This window comes from Heptranchias perlo, chromosome 21 (assembly GCF_035084215.1).
Source record: "Heptranchias perlo isolate sHepPer1 chromosome 21, sHepPer1.hap1, whole genome shotgun sequence".
Classification (NCBI taxonomy): domain Eukaryota; kingdom Metazoa; phylum Chordata; class Chondrichthyes; order Hexanchiformes; family Hexanchidae; genus Heptranchias; species Heptranchias perlo.
Window position 1 is genome coordinate 48,850,159 of NC_090345.1, and position 15,598 is coordinate 48,865,756.

Consider the following 15,598-nt stretch of genomic DNA (forward strand, 5'->3'; position numbering starts at 1 on the left):
ATATTTATTTAATATTTCTGCCGTACCTTCATTCTCCAGAAGATACAAAAATTGGCCGTGTGGTTGATAGTGAGGAGGAAAGCTGTAGACTGCAGGAAGATATCAATGGACTGGTCAGGTGGGCAGAAAAGTGGCAAATGGAATTCAATCCGGAGAAGTGTGAGGTAATGCATTTGGGGAGGGCAAAAAAGGCAAGGGAATACACAATAAATGATAGGATACTGAGGGGTGTAGAGGAACAGATAAGTATCAGCCCAAGCCTGGATGTTGTTCGGGTTTTGCTGCATATGGGCATGGACTGCTTCATTATCTGAGGGGTTGCAAATGGAACTGTACACTATGCAATCATCAGCAAACATCCCCACTTCTTACCTTATGATGGAGGGAAGGTCATTGATGAAGCAGCTGAAAATGTTTGGGCCTAGGACACTGTCCTGATAAACTCCTGCAGCGACGTCCTGAAACTTAAAAGTTCATGTGATGAAGTGAGGACTCATAATACTAAAGATGAGAATATAAAAAGTGTGATAGAGAGGGAAAAAAGAGATTAGAAATGGCTAAAAGGGAAAATGATAGAAGATCAACATAATATAAAAGCTAATATTTTTACAAGTATATAAAATCTAAAAGTATAGTTGAAGAGTGGGCAGGATCACTCAAGGATGAAGTGGGGAGTGTAAATGTGGAATCATAGAATCATAGAAAGTTAGGGTACAGAAGGAGGCCATTAGGCCCATTGTATCTGTGCCGGCCGAAAAAGAGCTATCCAGCTTAATTTCACTTTCCAGCACTTGGTCCGTAGCCCTGTAGGTTACGGCACTTCAAGTGCACATCCAAGTACTTTTTAAATGAGTTGAGGGTTTCTGCCTCTACCACCCATTCAGGCAGTGAGTTCCAGACCCACACCACCGTCTGGGTAAAAAAAATTCCCCTCAGCTCCCCTCTAATCCTTCTACCAATCACTTTAAAGCTATGCCCCCTGGTCACTGACCCCTCTGCTAAGGGAAATAGGTCCTTCCTATTCACTCTATCTAGGCCCATCATAATTTTCCAGGCAATGACCATCACCAATAAGAGAGATTCTAACCATCTCTCCTTGGCATTCAACTGCATTACCATCACCGAATCCCCCACCATCAACATCCTGGGGGTCACCATTGATCAGAAACTTAACTGGACCAGCCATATAAATACTGTGGCTACAAGAGCAGGTCAGAGGCTGGGTATTCTGTGGCGAGTGACTCACCTCCTGACTCCCCCAAAGCCTTTCCACCATCTACAAGGCACAAGTCAGGAGTGTGATGGAATACTCTCCACTTGCTTGGATGAGTGCAGCTCCAACAACAGTCAAGAAGTTTGACACCATTCAGGACAAAGCAGCCCGCTTGATTGGCACCCTATCCACCACCCTAAACATTCACTCCCTTCACCACCGGCGCACTGTGCCTGCAGTGTGTACCATCCACAGGATGCACTGCAGCAACTTCTTCAACAGCACCTCCCAAACCCGCGACCTCTACCACCTAGAAGGACAAGGGCAGCAGGTACATGGGAACAACACCACCTGCACGTTCCCCTCCAAGTCACACACCATCCCAACTTGGAAATATATCGCCGTTCTTTCATCGTCGCTGGGTCAAAATCCTGGAACTCCCTTCCTAACAGCACTGTGGGAGAACCTTCACCACATGGACTGCAGTGGTTCAAAAAGGCGGCTCACCACCACCTTCTCAAGGGCAATTAGGGATGGGCAATAAATGCTGGCCTTGCCAGCGACGCCCATGTCCCATGAACGAATAAAAAAAAACAGACTAACAGTAAACATTACATAAATATTAGCAGCAAAGTAACCATAACATAAAACATATACACGTAATTTTGTTGAAGTTTAGCTGTGTTTGAACAATTTCATACCAAAAAATAGCTTTGTGACCTGAATATAGAGCTCTTTTAGCCTTTTGCTGCCTGGATTTTCAATAGTTAACCAGTTTTCGGTTCCTCCTATGAACCCTTTAACTCTATTTAATGAAATTAATTTTTGCATCTTGGTTGCTGTGCCTCACATTTCCACCCTGTTAGATGTTAAGACCATAAGCAGCATCACAGCTATGCCCAATACTGTTGGAGTACTCACCATCCGAAGAGATCAGATTTTTTGGAACAACTAATCAATTAATGGTTGAACTCATCTTACTATTTTACTATTATTATATCTTGCTATTCATCTAGAAAAGAGAAGGCTGAGGGGTGACCTGATAGAGGTTTTATGAAGGGTAGACATAGAGAAGATGTTCCCGCTTGTGGGGGAGTCCAAAACTAGGCGCCATAAATATAAGATAGTCACTAATAAATCCCTTAGGCAATTGAGGAGAAACTTCTTTAGAATGTGGAACTTGGTACCACATAGAGCAGTTGAGGTGAATAACATAGATGCATGGAAGGGGAAGCTAGATAAACTAGATAAGTACATGAGGAAGAAAGAAATACAAGGATATGTTGATAGGGTTAGATGATGTAAAGTGGGAGGAGGCTCATGTGGAGCATAAACAACAGCACAGACCAGTTGGGCCGAATGGCCTGTTGCTGTGACTTGAAGGGGAACGTGCAGGTGGTGGTGTTCTCATGTAATTCTATGTAATAACATGCCATATAACATAACTCAAACACTAACAAAACCTAATATGACAACATAAAGACTAACATAACATAATATAACAATGTAACCGCTAACATAATATACAACAATAAACATTTAATTTGGCAATACTTCACCTTTGATTATTTTAAGATAATAATATGATAAGAATGGGCAAAAACCATTCATTTCAGTGCATTCTAAATGACAATTCAGCATCATTGAGATAAAATGTGGTAAAGGAAGCAGACATTTTTCCTCATCCTAAAATGAAATTATCTTTTGCTAAGCTCAGACAAAAGCAACTCCTGCTTCTAACCCTTACCCTAACCACTATAATTTCAGAATTATTAAGTCGTAGTTAAAGACTGACTCATTTTGGTTTTCAAATGTCCCTATTTTTTGCCTACTCAATCTCAAAAGCACAAACACTCTAAAGCCTAGATTTTCTGATCATCATTACTGTAATGCAGACATTAATCTGTTAACAATAATGAGTGAGTCTCCTACTCTTAGTTATATTTATATTTATAGATAACACTTGGTCCATGTGATCTCCTGGACTGGTTTCGATCACCTGAGGGAGTCGGAAATGAATTTTCCAGAGTATTTTTTCCCTTATTGGCCCCGGGTTTTTTCCCTTTTTTTGCCTCTCCAGGAGCGGTGGGGGGGGGGCGGGGGTGGTGGTGGAGGAGGGAGCAAGTATTTAGTCATGATGGTCGGCCATCATGAGTGTGGGGCAGGCTTGATGGACCAGCTGGCCTTTTCCTGCCCGTCAATTTCGTTATGTTGTAATTCCGACATTACAACAGTGACTGCACTGCAAAAAAAATAGTTCATTGGCTGTAAAGTGCTTTGGGACATCCTGAGGTCATGACAGGTGCAATATAAATGCAAATCTTTCTTTTATGCTAGTGATACAAATGATGCTCTTAATGTTTCCTCAATGTTGACAGGAATTCACAAAAAGCCTTCTGAACATAGGAAAGTACAGAACTGGAAATGACTGCAGTCCAACTGGCCAGTCCCCAAAACTGACAGCCCTCAGTCCCTTAAGTATCTATCCAATATTTCCTTAAATCTTTTCACACTATCTGCTTCCACTGCCTCCCTGTTCCACAAGTTCATCATTCTTTGTGTAAAGTAATTAAATCTAAACGTCCGTGTACCTTCCCTGATCCAAATTAGAGCCCTTGTCTTTGGTTTGTAGCAATCTCAAACGTATTGGGGTTCAATTTATCTATTCACTTAAAAACCTTTAATACTTAAATAATATTTCTCCTTCTCTTTTCCAAAGTAACTAATGCTTCTCTCTCCATTTGACTTAGTCTTAAGATTTCAATTTATAGCGTGTTTCTCTTTTTCCTAACTGTAGTCATTACGATTCAACGGGCACTAATCATATTACAATTTACAATCAGCCTTTCACTTCATCTAACGTATTTTAGTGTAATTCTTATAGTTTTCAATATGCCAACCTTTCCTCTTAAGCCTGAAACATAATTAAAATAAGCTATCACCAGTATTCACTTTTTGTTATTTTATCTGGATTTTATCAAGCTCATCGGTACTATCAGACAAAAAGCTTCTTTTAGTAACAAAGTATTTAGATAAACAGAAAAACTTTCATTTTTTCTCGATCTGAACGAAGTAAAATCTATGTCAAAACTTATACACGTCATTGCATCAGACCTAATCGATTGAAATTACACTGCGCAGTGATGCAAACATAACGATATAACTCCGAAGTAAAATCTCAATCTGACTTCCCAAGTTATGGGGACTCGGCGTGGGATATAACTCCAGCGCCCTGTCAACCCATTGGACATTTTGAAGTCTTTAAAAAAGAAAACAAAGTTTTTTTTAATGTTCTGCGCTCCTAAAGCATGCGGCGTTTACTGACCCGGAGCTCTCTCCTGAGCACCAGAATGCCATTCCAGTGTAAATCAGATGTTGCCAGCTGCAAATCGATTCTCTAGCTATCTGTCCCAGCCCATCAGCACAGTGTAACCACAGCCTTATGGAATAATTGTTCATCAGAGGGAATTAATAATACTGTATTCTAGTCGCTCGTTCCCATGGCTCTCCTGAACATCCCATTTCTCAAGTTTCCCATTGGGAGTTCTGATTCTCCCAGGACGCAGTTCCTCCCTTTGCTTGGCGTCATCCATTAACACAAGCTGGTGAAGGGGGCGTTGATAAAATTGTGACTGTGGTGTGTGACTCAGGCAGTGCCTACCACCAGCTGTCAACCCTTTACCCTGAAAGACCGTGCAGACTGCTCACCACAGTTACCCACGACTGGGATCCAGGAAGACCTGTGCTTCTGTGAAAGGCTGAACTCATCAAAATGAGCTCAACTCGGGGCAGCGGCTTGAAGTTACCGATCCAGGAGGTGCATGAAATGGAAAGTTTATCTAATAAGAAAGCCTGGGATAACGAAGCGTACGAGGGGTCGCCTCCCAGCTCTCCTTTCAAAGTGCAGACTATCTACAACCCCAGCTCCTTCCCAACCAACCCTTATGGGTGTGAAGAGCCCCCGCTGTATACCGACAAGTGCAAACCTTCCTCGGGATGCTGCAAGACCTTCTTTAAAGGAATTCTCAGTAAGTTAAAGGGATTCGGCCCTTTCCGAATCACAAGATGTCACTTTCATAATGAATTTCGAAGAAAACCAGTGCAAAGTTTCATTTTCCAAATAATAATTAGATATTGATGGTGTTAACTTTATAAATGTGTCCGGCTTCTAATTTCCAGATGTTTTCTATTTTAACGTCTTTGAGCCCTATCCTAAAAATATTAGAATATTATCATATGTTTAATCTTTTTCCTGTTAAGTATTTTCCTTTGTTTTCTAAAACCTGGGTAAGTACAGGTCCCACGGCACTGCTGTGATCAAATACATTACCAATAGTTCAAAGAATCATGAGGTTTTGACTAGAACATGGAATGCACTGCATGATAGGGTGGAAGCGGACAATAATAACGTTCAAAGGGGAATTGGATAAATACTGGAATGGGAAAAATTTGCAGGGCTATGGGCTATGGGGTAAGGGCAGAGGAATGGGCTGAATTGGCCAGCTCTTTCAAAGAGCTGGCACAGGCACGATGGGCCGAATGGTTTCTTTCTGTGCTGTTTCATTCTATGATTCTATGAACAATCCTAAAGAATACTGAACAGTTTGGATGAGGTTTGTATAAAGTGGAAGTCACAGGCGGAAAGGATATAGAACTTAGTGTGCAGAAGGGTTTCTATTGAGGTGTTGCTGGGTGGGGCTTTTTCTGGGGATCTCACAGCAGGGAAAGTGCCACCCATAGTAATGAAACCTACAATAGGGCCAACATATTTAAAATCTATTTGACACTTTACAATAGAACGGTCACTTTTCTGAGATTGTAACTTCAGAGTCAGATGTGACTGTAAATATAATTTCAGAGTCAGATGTGACTGTAAATATAATTTCAGAGTCAGATGTGACTGTAAAGTCACGATATAATTTCAGAGTCAGATCTCCTTCTGCCAATTGCACGTGACATCACATGGAATATAACTTCAGTCAATAATATCAAACTGCTTTAAAAAGTGAACGTGGGTCTGTTGGACCTCTCGGGTATTTTATGAACATAAGATGACTTTTCTCCTGTTTTGAGAATATGGCTACACCATCCCAAATTCTCAAAACATTCAGGGGTTGAATTTCAATGGGGGTTCCCTGATCTCTCACCATAACATTGGCTGAAATTCTGTAGAAAAGGTGCAAACAGCCATTTGCGCTGTTTCTCCAGGGTTTACAACAAAGTTACAAGAAACGATCGGGAGAACCCCTGCGGAAATTCCAATAGTCCAAATCTATCACCTACGGGCATGCACACTGCTCTTTATCATAATGATGTGGAGATGCCGGTGATGGACTGGGGTGGACAAATGTAAGGAATCTTACAACACCAGGTTATAGTCCAACAAATTTATTTTAAAATCACAAGCTTTCGGAGATTATCTCCTTCGTCAGGTGACGAAGGAGATAATCTCCGAAACCTTTATCATAATGTCAGGAGTGTGATTTGTAGCCAAGCCCAGCCCAAAGTATAGCTGTGAAATGCTGACTCTAGCTAACCAGTAGTTCAGCGTAACTGCTGCCTTAAAGAAGATTGAAGTCATTTTGCTGTGGTAAGCCAGAAGCAGGCATATGTTACCATTGTCAGTGGCGGTAGGACTACCAATAGCAGTAGGACCCCAATAACAGTGGGATCGCCAATAGCAGTTAGGCCGCCAGTGGCAGTAGGATTGCCAAGAGCAGAAGGATTGTCAGTGGCAGCAGAATTATCATTGGTAGTACGATTGTCAGTAGCTGTAGGATTGTCGGTGGCAGTAGCAGTAAATATAATAAACTTAGATTACAAGAATCAAATAAAACTCAAGTTTTGCAATAATATTTAGGGACAGAAAGGAGAATTTTTAATGTGTTTTATGATTTTCACTTATTTTTGGGTTTGTAAAGTAATTTTAGCACTCCCACACACCAAGCATTGTGTTGTGCTCAAAGGGCAGCAGTAATTCTGTTGATTGTGGGAGTACGGGGTGGATGAATTTATCCTTAAATCTATTTACGTAATAATAATGACAACTTATAGCACTAGTTCTATTGATGCACTTAGGTACCATAAAAATGAATAGAAAACGTCTGGTGTAGCATGAATTACTGTTTCAAGCAACAGAATTACTTTGATCTGCCTGTTTAAAGGCACACACCTCTGAAGGTTACTGTTTGAGATTGTGGTATTTGTTGCTGTTAGACTTTTTAAAATCCTGCAATGAATATGCCTTTGTTTCTTTCCATGTCTGCAGGCTTGTGGGGCACAAAACTGACCGACAACTTGTCCAATAACCCAGAGCTATACATCAGGAGAACATTGCGTGAACTATTAGTTTACATCGTTTTCCTAGTGGACATTTGTTTGTGTAAGTAACTTGCTTTTAATTACATGATAACCAAATTCAATTCGATAGTTCCTTTATTGATTTTTTAAAAAATCAACACATGTATCTTTGATGAAAGAAATAATTTCTATCCCAAAGCAAATCTACCAACTGTAACACGTGCAGTGTACAGATAATAATTTCCAGTAAAAACATGATCCCCAATGCCATTTCTAGAACGAAAACAGTGATAAATTGTTAGATTAATTAATCGGTATTTTGATGATGTTAATTATATTAATTTATATTAACACGAACAAGAGAGCACCTTTCTGTAGACCAGTCTGTGTTTGCCCCAGAAAATATATTTGGGATTCTTTAGAAACTGTTAAATAACATATTGTGACATTCAAAATCACACAGTTTATAACAAACTGATTTGCTGTATTTGCATTTAATACTATTCACTAACTTTAATATATTTTTAAAAAAATTCTAACTTGCCACATCAATGAGGTGTGAAATTCTCAATACAGCAAAGTAAATGCTAAAATCCAAATAAGTTATTTCTCTTGAAGGTGATAAGGCCCTATTATTGTTGGTGACTTTTTGTCTGTGAAATTATCTTTGCATCTGTTGTCAGTTTCATATTAAAAATGAGTTAATTGTTCAATATGTTATAATCTTTAAACAACTTGGGTGTACTGTTTGGCCTGGAGCTGAACTTCAAACCCCATATATCCTATCCATCACCAAGATCACTTCCCTCCAATTCCACAGTGTCGCCTGTTTCCAGCTTTTCCACATTCCACTACCACAGAAACCTTCTTCCACATTTTCATTACTTCCAATGTTTTCCTCATCGCCCTTTCAAGCTCCACACTACACAAACACCAACTCACTCAAAATTCTGCCACCCACATTCTTGCTCACCCTTCACCCCTGTCCTCATTTACCTTCCCTGGCTTCCTGTCCCCAACACATTGAATTGAAATTATAGCCCTGATTTACAAGTTCCTCCATGCCTTCATTCTACCCTCCTGCTGAAAACTCCTATAACTTTTTATCCTACCCATGCTCTTTGGTCCTCTAACTCTGCACCCCTCCCACTCCACCATTGGCTATATCAGTTCTACTCTCTGAAACCCCTCCATAGAAAAACATAGAAAATAGGAGCAAGAGTAGGCCATTCGGCCCTTCGGGCCTGCTCCGCCATTCAAAATGATCATGGCTGATCATCTAACTCAGTACCCTGTTCCCGCTTTTTCCCCATATCCCTTGATCCGTTTAGCATTAAGTAATATATCTATCGCCTTCTTGAATACATCTAATGACTACATAAAGCCCTTTTTCTTGCTACTTCTCTCCTTACCTTCAAGCCTCTTCAAAACCTAGGTCTTTCACCATGCTTTCCATCACCTCTCCTGACTCTTCTACTGCTCAGTGTTTCTTTCTCCTCTGTGAAGTGCCTTGAAATGTACTGTACATTAAAGGTGTGATATAAATTCAAACAAATGTTGCTGACACTGTGTTGAAACGGAATTTGCTTCCCATTACTGATAGCCCTCACCTTGATCAGCACAAAAACTCAAATATATAAAGAATTAAAAAGACTTTTGTCATCGTTCTTCGGGATGTGGGCATCGCTGGCAAGACCAGCATTTATTGCCCATTCCTAATTGATCTTGAGCAGGTGGTAGTGGCCCTACTTCTTGAACCGCTGCAGTCCATGTGGTGAAGGAATGGTGATATATGAATGGTGTGTGACTTGGAGGGGAACTTGGAGGTGGTGGTGTTCCTATGCACCTGCTGCCCTTGTCTTTCTAGCTGGCCGCAAGTTTCAGAGGTGCTGCTGAAGAAGCCTTGGAGATTTGTTGCAGTGCATCCTATTTATAGTAAACACTGCAGCCATGGTACGCCGATGGTAGAGAGGGTGGATTGTTTAAGCCAGTAGATAGAGTGCCAATCAAGCAGACTGTTTTGTCCTGGATAGTGTCGAGCTTCTTAAGTGTTATTGCAGCTGCAAACATCCAGGCAAGTGGAGAATATTCCGTTATACTCCTGACTTGTGCCTTGTAGGTGGTGGAGAGGCTTTGGGGAGTCAGGACGTGACCCACTCGCCATAGAATACCCAGCCTCTGACCTGCTCTGGTAGCCATAGCATTTATGTGGCTTTTCCAGTTGAGTTTCTTGTCAGTGGTGACCCCCAGGATGTTGATGGTGGAGGACTTGGTGATGGTGATGTCATTGAATGTCAAGGGGAGGTGGTTAAGTTCTCTCTTTTTGGAGATGGTCATTACCTGGCGCAAATGTTACTTGCCGCTTATCAGCCCAAGCTTGGATGTTGTCCAGGTCTTACTATATGTGGACATGGACTGCTTCATTATCTGAGGAATTGTGAATGGAGCTGAACACTGCAATGAGCAGGGTACAGTCCCACTTCTGACCTTATGATGGAGGGAAGGTCATTGATGAAGCAGCTGAAGATAGTTGAGCCTAGGACACTGCCCTGAGGAACTCCTGCAGCGATGTCCTGGGGCTGAGATGATTGGCCTCCAATAACCACTACCATCTTCCTTTGTGCTAGGTATGACTCCAGCCACTGGAGAGTTTATCCCCTGATTCCCATTGACCAGTTTTACTAGGGCTGCTTGATGCCACACTCGGTCAAATGCTGCCTTGATGTTAAGGGCAGTCACTCTCACCTCACCTCTGGAATTCAGCTCTTTTCCATGTTTGGACCAAGGCTGTAATGAGGTCTGGAGCCGAGTGGTCCTGGCAGAACGCAAACTGAGCATTGGTGAGCAGGTTATTGGTGAGTAAGTGCCGCTTGATAGCACTGTCGACGACACCTTCCATCACTTTGCTGATGATTGAGAGTAGACTGATGGGGCGGTAATTGGCCGGATTGGATTTGTGCTGCTTTTTGTGAACAGAACATACCTGGGCAATTTTCCACATTGTCAGGTAGATGCCAGTGTTGTAGCTGTACTGGAACAGCTTACATAGGGATGCAGCTAGTTCTGGAGCACAGGTCTCCATCACTACAGCCCGGATGTTGTCGGGGTCTGTAACCTTTGCTGTGTCCAATGCACTCAGTCTTTTCTTGATATCACATGGAATGAATCGAATTGGCTGAAGACTGGCATCTGTGATGATGGAAAACTCGGGAGGAGGCCGAGAAGGTTCATCCACTCGGCATTTATAGCTGAAGATGGTGGTAAATGCTTCAGCCTTGTCCTTTGTGGAGCTCCATCTTAAGGATGGGAATGTTCATTGAGCCTCCTAGTCCCGTTCATTGCTTAATTGTCCACCATCATTCATGATTGGTTGTTGCAGGGTTGCAGAGTTTTGACCTGATCCATTGACCGTTTAGCTTTGTTTACAGCGTGCTGCTTTTGCTGTTTAGCATGCATGCAGTCCTCTGAATGAATCATTAAACGTACATACATGAAGTGAAAGAGGTTTCACTCTGGGTGGCCTCGAGAGTTATTGGGGAATGTCACCTCTGACCACTATCTCTAATGGAATCACAAATGCTTTCTTTTAGAATGCAATTACAATTTCACTCGAAAAGTTTAACAAAGGAAATCTTCCAGCTGTTTGCCAAGATCATAAAGATATGTACAGACAAGGGAGGCCACTTGGCCCATCCTTCCTTATAAATCTACTGTCCTCCCATCACAATATCTATGGGTTAGATTTTAACTTGGGCTGCCCAGCACAAATGTGGCAGTAGCTGAAATTGGCTTACAGCACGATTGACACCCGCACTCTGGCCGCCAGCACATTCGAAGGGCCCGACTACTGGGTGGCCAAAGCGCTGCCTGTTTCAGTTGGTTGGCTCCTTTAATAAGCAAATTGGGATCCTATGACATACATAGAACACCACTTCTTATTTAAGGACAGAACTGGGCAGAGCGTGTGTTGTGCATAAGAACATAAGAACATAAGAAATAGGAGCAGGAGTAGGCCAATCGGCCCCTCGAGCCTGCTCCGCCATTCAATAAGATCATGGCTGATCTGATCCTAACCTCAAATCTAAATTCATGTCCAATTTCCTGCCCGCTCCCCGTAACCCCTAATTCCCTTTACTTCTAGGAAACTGTCTATTTCTGTTTTAAATTTATTTAATGATGTAGCTTCCACACCTTCCTGGGGCAGCAAATTCCACAGACCTACTACCCTCTGAGTGAAGAAGTTTCTCCTCATCTCAATTTTGAAAGAGCAGCCCCTTATTCTAAGATTATGCCCCCTCGTTCTAGTTTCACCCATCCTTGGGAACATCCTTACCGCATCCACCCGATCAAGCCCCTTCACAATCTTATATGTTTCAATAAGATCGCCTCTCATTCTTCTGAACTCCAATGAGTAGAGTCCCAATCTACTCAACCTCTCCTCATACGTCCACCCCCTCATCCCCGGGATTAACCGAGTGAACCTTCTTTGTACTGCCTCGAGAGCAAGTATGTCTTTTCTTAAGTATGGAGAGCAAAACTGTATGCAGTATTCCAGGTGCGGTCTCACCAATACCTTATATAACTACAGCAATACCTCCCTGTTTTTATATTCTATCCCCCTAGCAATAAAAGCCAACATTCGATTGGCCTTCTTGATCACCTGCTGCACCTGCAAACTAACCTTTTGATTTTCTTGCACTTGGACCCCCAGATCCCTTTGTACTGCAGTACTTTCCAGTTTCTCGCCATTAAGATAATAACTTGCTCTCCGATTTTTCCTGCCAAAGTGCATAACCTCACATTTTCCAATATTGTATTGCATCTGCCAAATCTCCGCCCACTCACCCAGCCTGTCTATATCCCCTTGTAGGTTTTTTATGTCCTCCTCACTCTCTACTTTCCCTCCCATCTTTGTATCATCTGCAAACTTTGATATGTTACACTCGGTCCCCTCCTCCAAATCGTTAATATAGATTGAAAAAGTTGGGGACCCAGCACCAACCCCTGCGGAACACCACTGGCTACAGGTTGCCAGTCCGAGAATGTACCATTTATCCCAACTCTCTGCTTCCTGTTAGATAACCAATCCTCCACCCATGCCAGAATATTACCCCCAATCCAGTGATTCTTTATCTTGAGCAATAATCTTTTATGTGGCACCTGTCGAATGCCTTCTGGAAGTCCAAATACACTACGTCCACTGGTTCCCCTTTATCCACCCTGTACATTATATCCTCAAAGAACTCAAGCTCAGGCCAATTTTGAGCTGGTGGTCCAGCCAAAGGGAAGCCCAAAAGTAAGTTTGTATTTTTGCGGGGCCAGGACAAGTGGGATTTCTCCTCCGAGTTACACAAAAATAATCTGGGTCGCTGCCATACTGGGCTCCCCCCACTCTTGAATGCCCCACCCCTACCTTTCTCAGCCCTATCTTACCACCCCTGGCCTCCAAGCTGTATGATATTGCACCACTGGTGGGTGAGGGGGGTGCAGTATCGTAATTAGCTCGGCTGTCTGATCGTCAAAATTTAGCCCTATGTGCTTACAATGTCACTAACACATAGGAGCCAGGTGAAATCTTTGTATGTGTTGTGTTGGGATGTGTACTGCAGTTATCTGAAATACAAGGACATCTTCTGGTTAGCTACATTTTTTACTTACAACCCTGAATTTTTAATAATCCAGCCAAATAATTGTGGTCTTCCTCAGTGTAAATATTGTTGCAATAATCTTTGTTTTTTAAATTGAATATAAGATTTATCTAAGGTTGAATGAGAAAAACACCACCCCGTGCATGTTGGAGTATGTAGGGCCAGCAATCCTGCACTACCTCATCTAAATGGTCCTTTTTCCTGTGTGACTTGAGATAAGTGAGTATCAGCAACCTTCTTGACTGGTGGCAGTGCTGGTGGGGTTGGGGGGAGGGGGGTGGTGGAGGCAGTGACAGAGGGGGAAATCAGAGCTGAGCCTATTCCTATCATCAGGAAGCCTTGTTGATTTTTCCCTTCCTCCAGCCAAGGGATACCGTGACACCCCACAATTGCCCAGGTTAAGGTCAATTCATGAATTCAGCACTGGTCTCGTATTGAATATACGACCTTCTTGGTCTCTGTGGCTCATTACTGCACTATATTGTGTCATTATCACTGAGCTAATGAACAGATATCTTTTTTCCTTGTACGTTCAAGAGTTTATATTGACATAAGTGGCAATTTCATTAAACTCCACCGCTGGCACAGAGCCTTGCAAAATTTCACCTATATATTTTAGGAAACAATTGGACATTTTGATTGTGTGCAATGGAACATTAAGGTTTTGTGGAAGCAGAGTGGGAGATTCTGAAAAAGGCTGTGGACGAAAGGAACTAAGGCTGTTAATGTGATGAAGAGGATTGAGAGTTAAGAGCAGAGGGCACCGGGGTGAATGGTTAACCATTATTCAGAAAGGATTCAGGGGAACAATTATTGTGCAAAGGCTCATGGGGATATCTGTCAAAGAAAGAACTTGGATTTATATAGCATCTTTCACAATCTCGGGACATCCCAAAGCATCTCACAGCCAATGAGGCATTTTTGAAATGTAGCCACTGTTGTAATGTAGGGAAACATGGCAGCCAATTTGTACACAGCAAGATCCCACAAACAACAATTTGTGATGTTGGTTGGGGGATAAATATTGGCGCAGACTCTAGGAGAATACCCTTGCTGTTCTTCCAATAGTGCCATGGGATCTTTTATGATCACCTGAGAGAGCACACTGTTTAACATTTCATCCAAAAGACAGCACCTCCAACACTCCCTCATTACTGTACTGAAGTGTTAGTCTGGATTATGTGCTCAAGTCCTGGAGTGGGCCTTTAATCCATGATCTTCTGACTCAGAGGCAAGAGTGCTCCCACTAAGCCAAGGCTGTCAGCTAGCTCTGCCAAGGCTGTCAACAACCCTAGTAGCTGCCCTCCACCCTGTTTGAGCAGTAGTGTAGGGGCAACTGTGATGGTTGTATGTTGGGGTAAGCAGCAGTTTCGGAGTATGTGTACACGATACCAGAAAAATATACAGTGCTGGAAATGGAAGTGACATACTGGTATGGTAGAGAAGCTCGGCTAAGTTTGGATTTGGGATGTACGATTGGTACAGTTGATTGATGCTTTACATTAGGATCTGATTGGTGTCATGCCAGGTTGTCACAGGCTTTGAAAAGAAAGCAGTTTTCTATTTTGCAGCATTTTCATTCTTCATTTTAAGGAACCCAAAAACTTAAACAGAGAGGAGAGAAAAAAAGAATATGAATTCAAGTCTAACAAATTATGAATCATAGAATTACATAGATGTAATTCTGTGTAATCCTATGTAAAAAATTATGATTCTAAAACACATTTCATGAAATACTGTTCCATTTTCATGTGTTACCCTTTTGCTACAGATTCTCAGTTTGCTGTCTCCATTGCGATCTGTCATTATTTGTCCATACAGAACTTACCTTTCAATTACATTGACCGTGGAAACATTCTGAATTAATCTCAGACTCATTTTGGATGCAGTACTCAGAAATTGAACTGAGCAACATCAGCATGGATTTTAGTATGCTGAAGTGTTTCTGGAGCAGTATGCTGCCGGGATAGGAAATGATAGCATGCTGTTGTGAGATCTTCCTGCACAAAGCTTTTTTCTCAGTGATTTTTTGAATGTTGCTATGGAAATCATGTTACATTCCCTTTCTATGTACAATCTGTATAATAAAGGCTGGCTCAAATGGCTCCACAATACGCTATTGTCACAGTAACTCTTCAAAGCTTGTTTAGATTAAGTTGCTTCTTATGGACATATGCCTCACTTTGGCCCCTTGCAGATATGAACGGAATTGGCTTTTGCTGAGTTTGAAACATCCACAATAAATCACTTTTCACCCTCTAGACTGGAGCTGCCAACATGAGGGAAACATTAGGAGTGAGATTAATGATCAGAAAGAGTGAGAGAGAACACCTGAAGCTGTTGGACACATTAAAATAGATCATATATATTTTAACCAAAATAAGTTGGATTTGATTTGTAGAAGCATGTTAATTAAATAGTCAGGTTCAAAGTTCAG

General features: G+C 41.9%; 1 protein-coding gene across 1 annotated transcript in view; it reads left to right on the top strand.

Annotated features, from left to right (window-relative positions):
• Positions 1-4,985: 4,985 nt before the first annotated feature.
• Positions 4,986-15,598, top strand: part of LOC137340252 (polycystin-2-like protein 1) — a 182,135-nt gene continuing 171,522 nt past the window's right edge. The window contains exons 1-2 of the mRNA XM_068002670.1: positions 4,986-5,241; positions 7,482-7,595. Of these exons, the coding sequence (XP_067858771.1) occupies positions 4,986-5,241; positions 7,482-7,595 (370 nt within the window). The remainder of the gene's footprint in view (positions 5,242-7,481; positions 7,596-15,598) is intronic.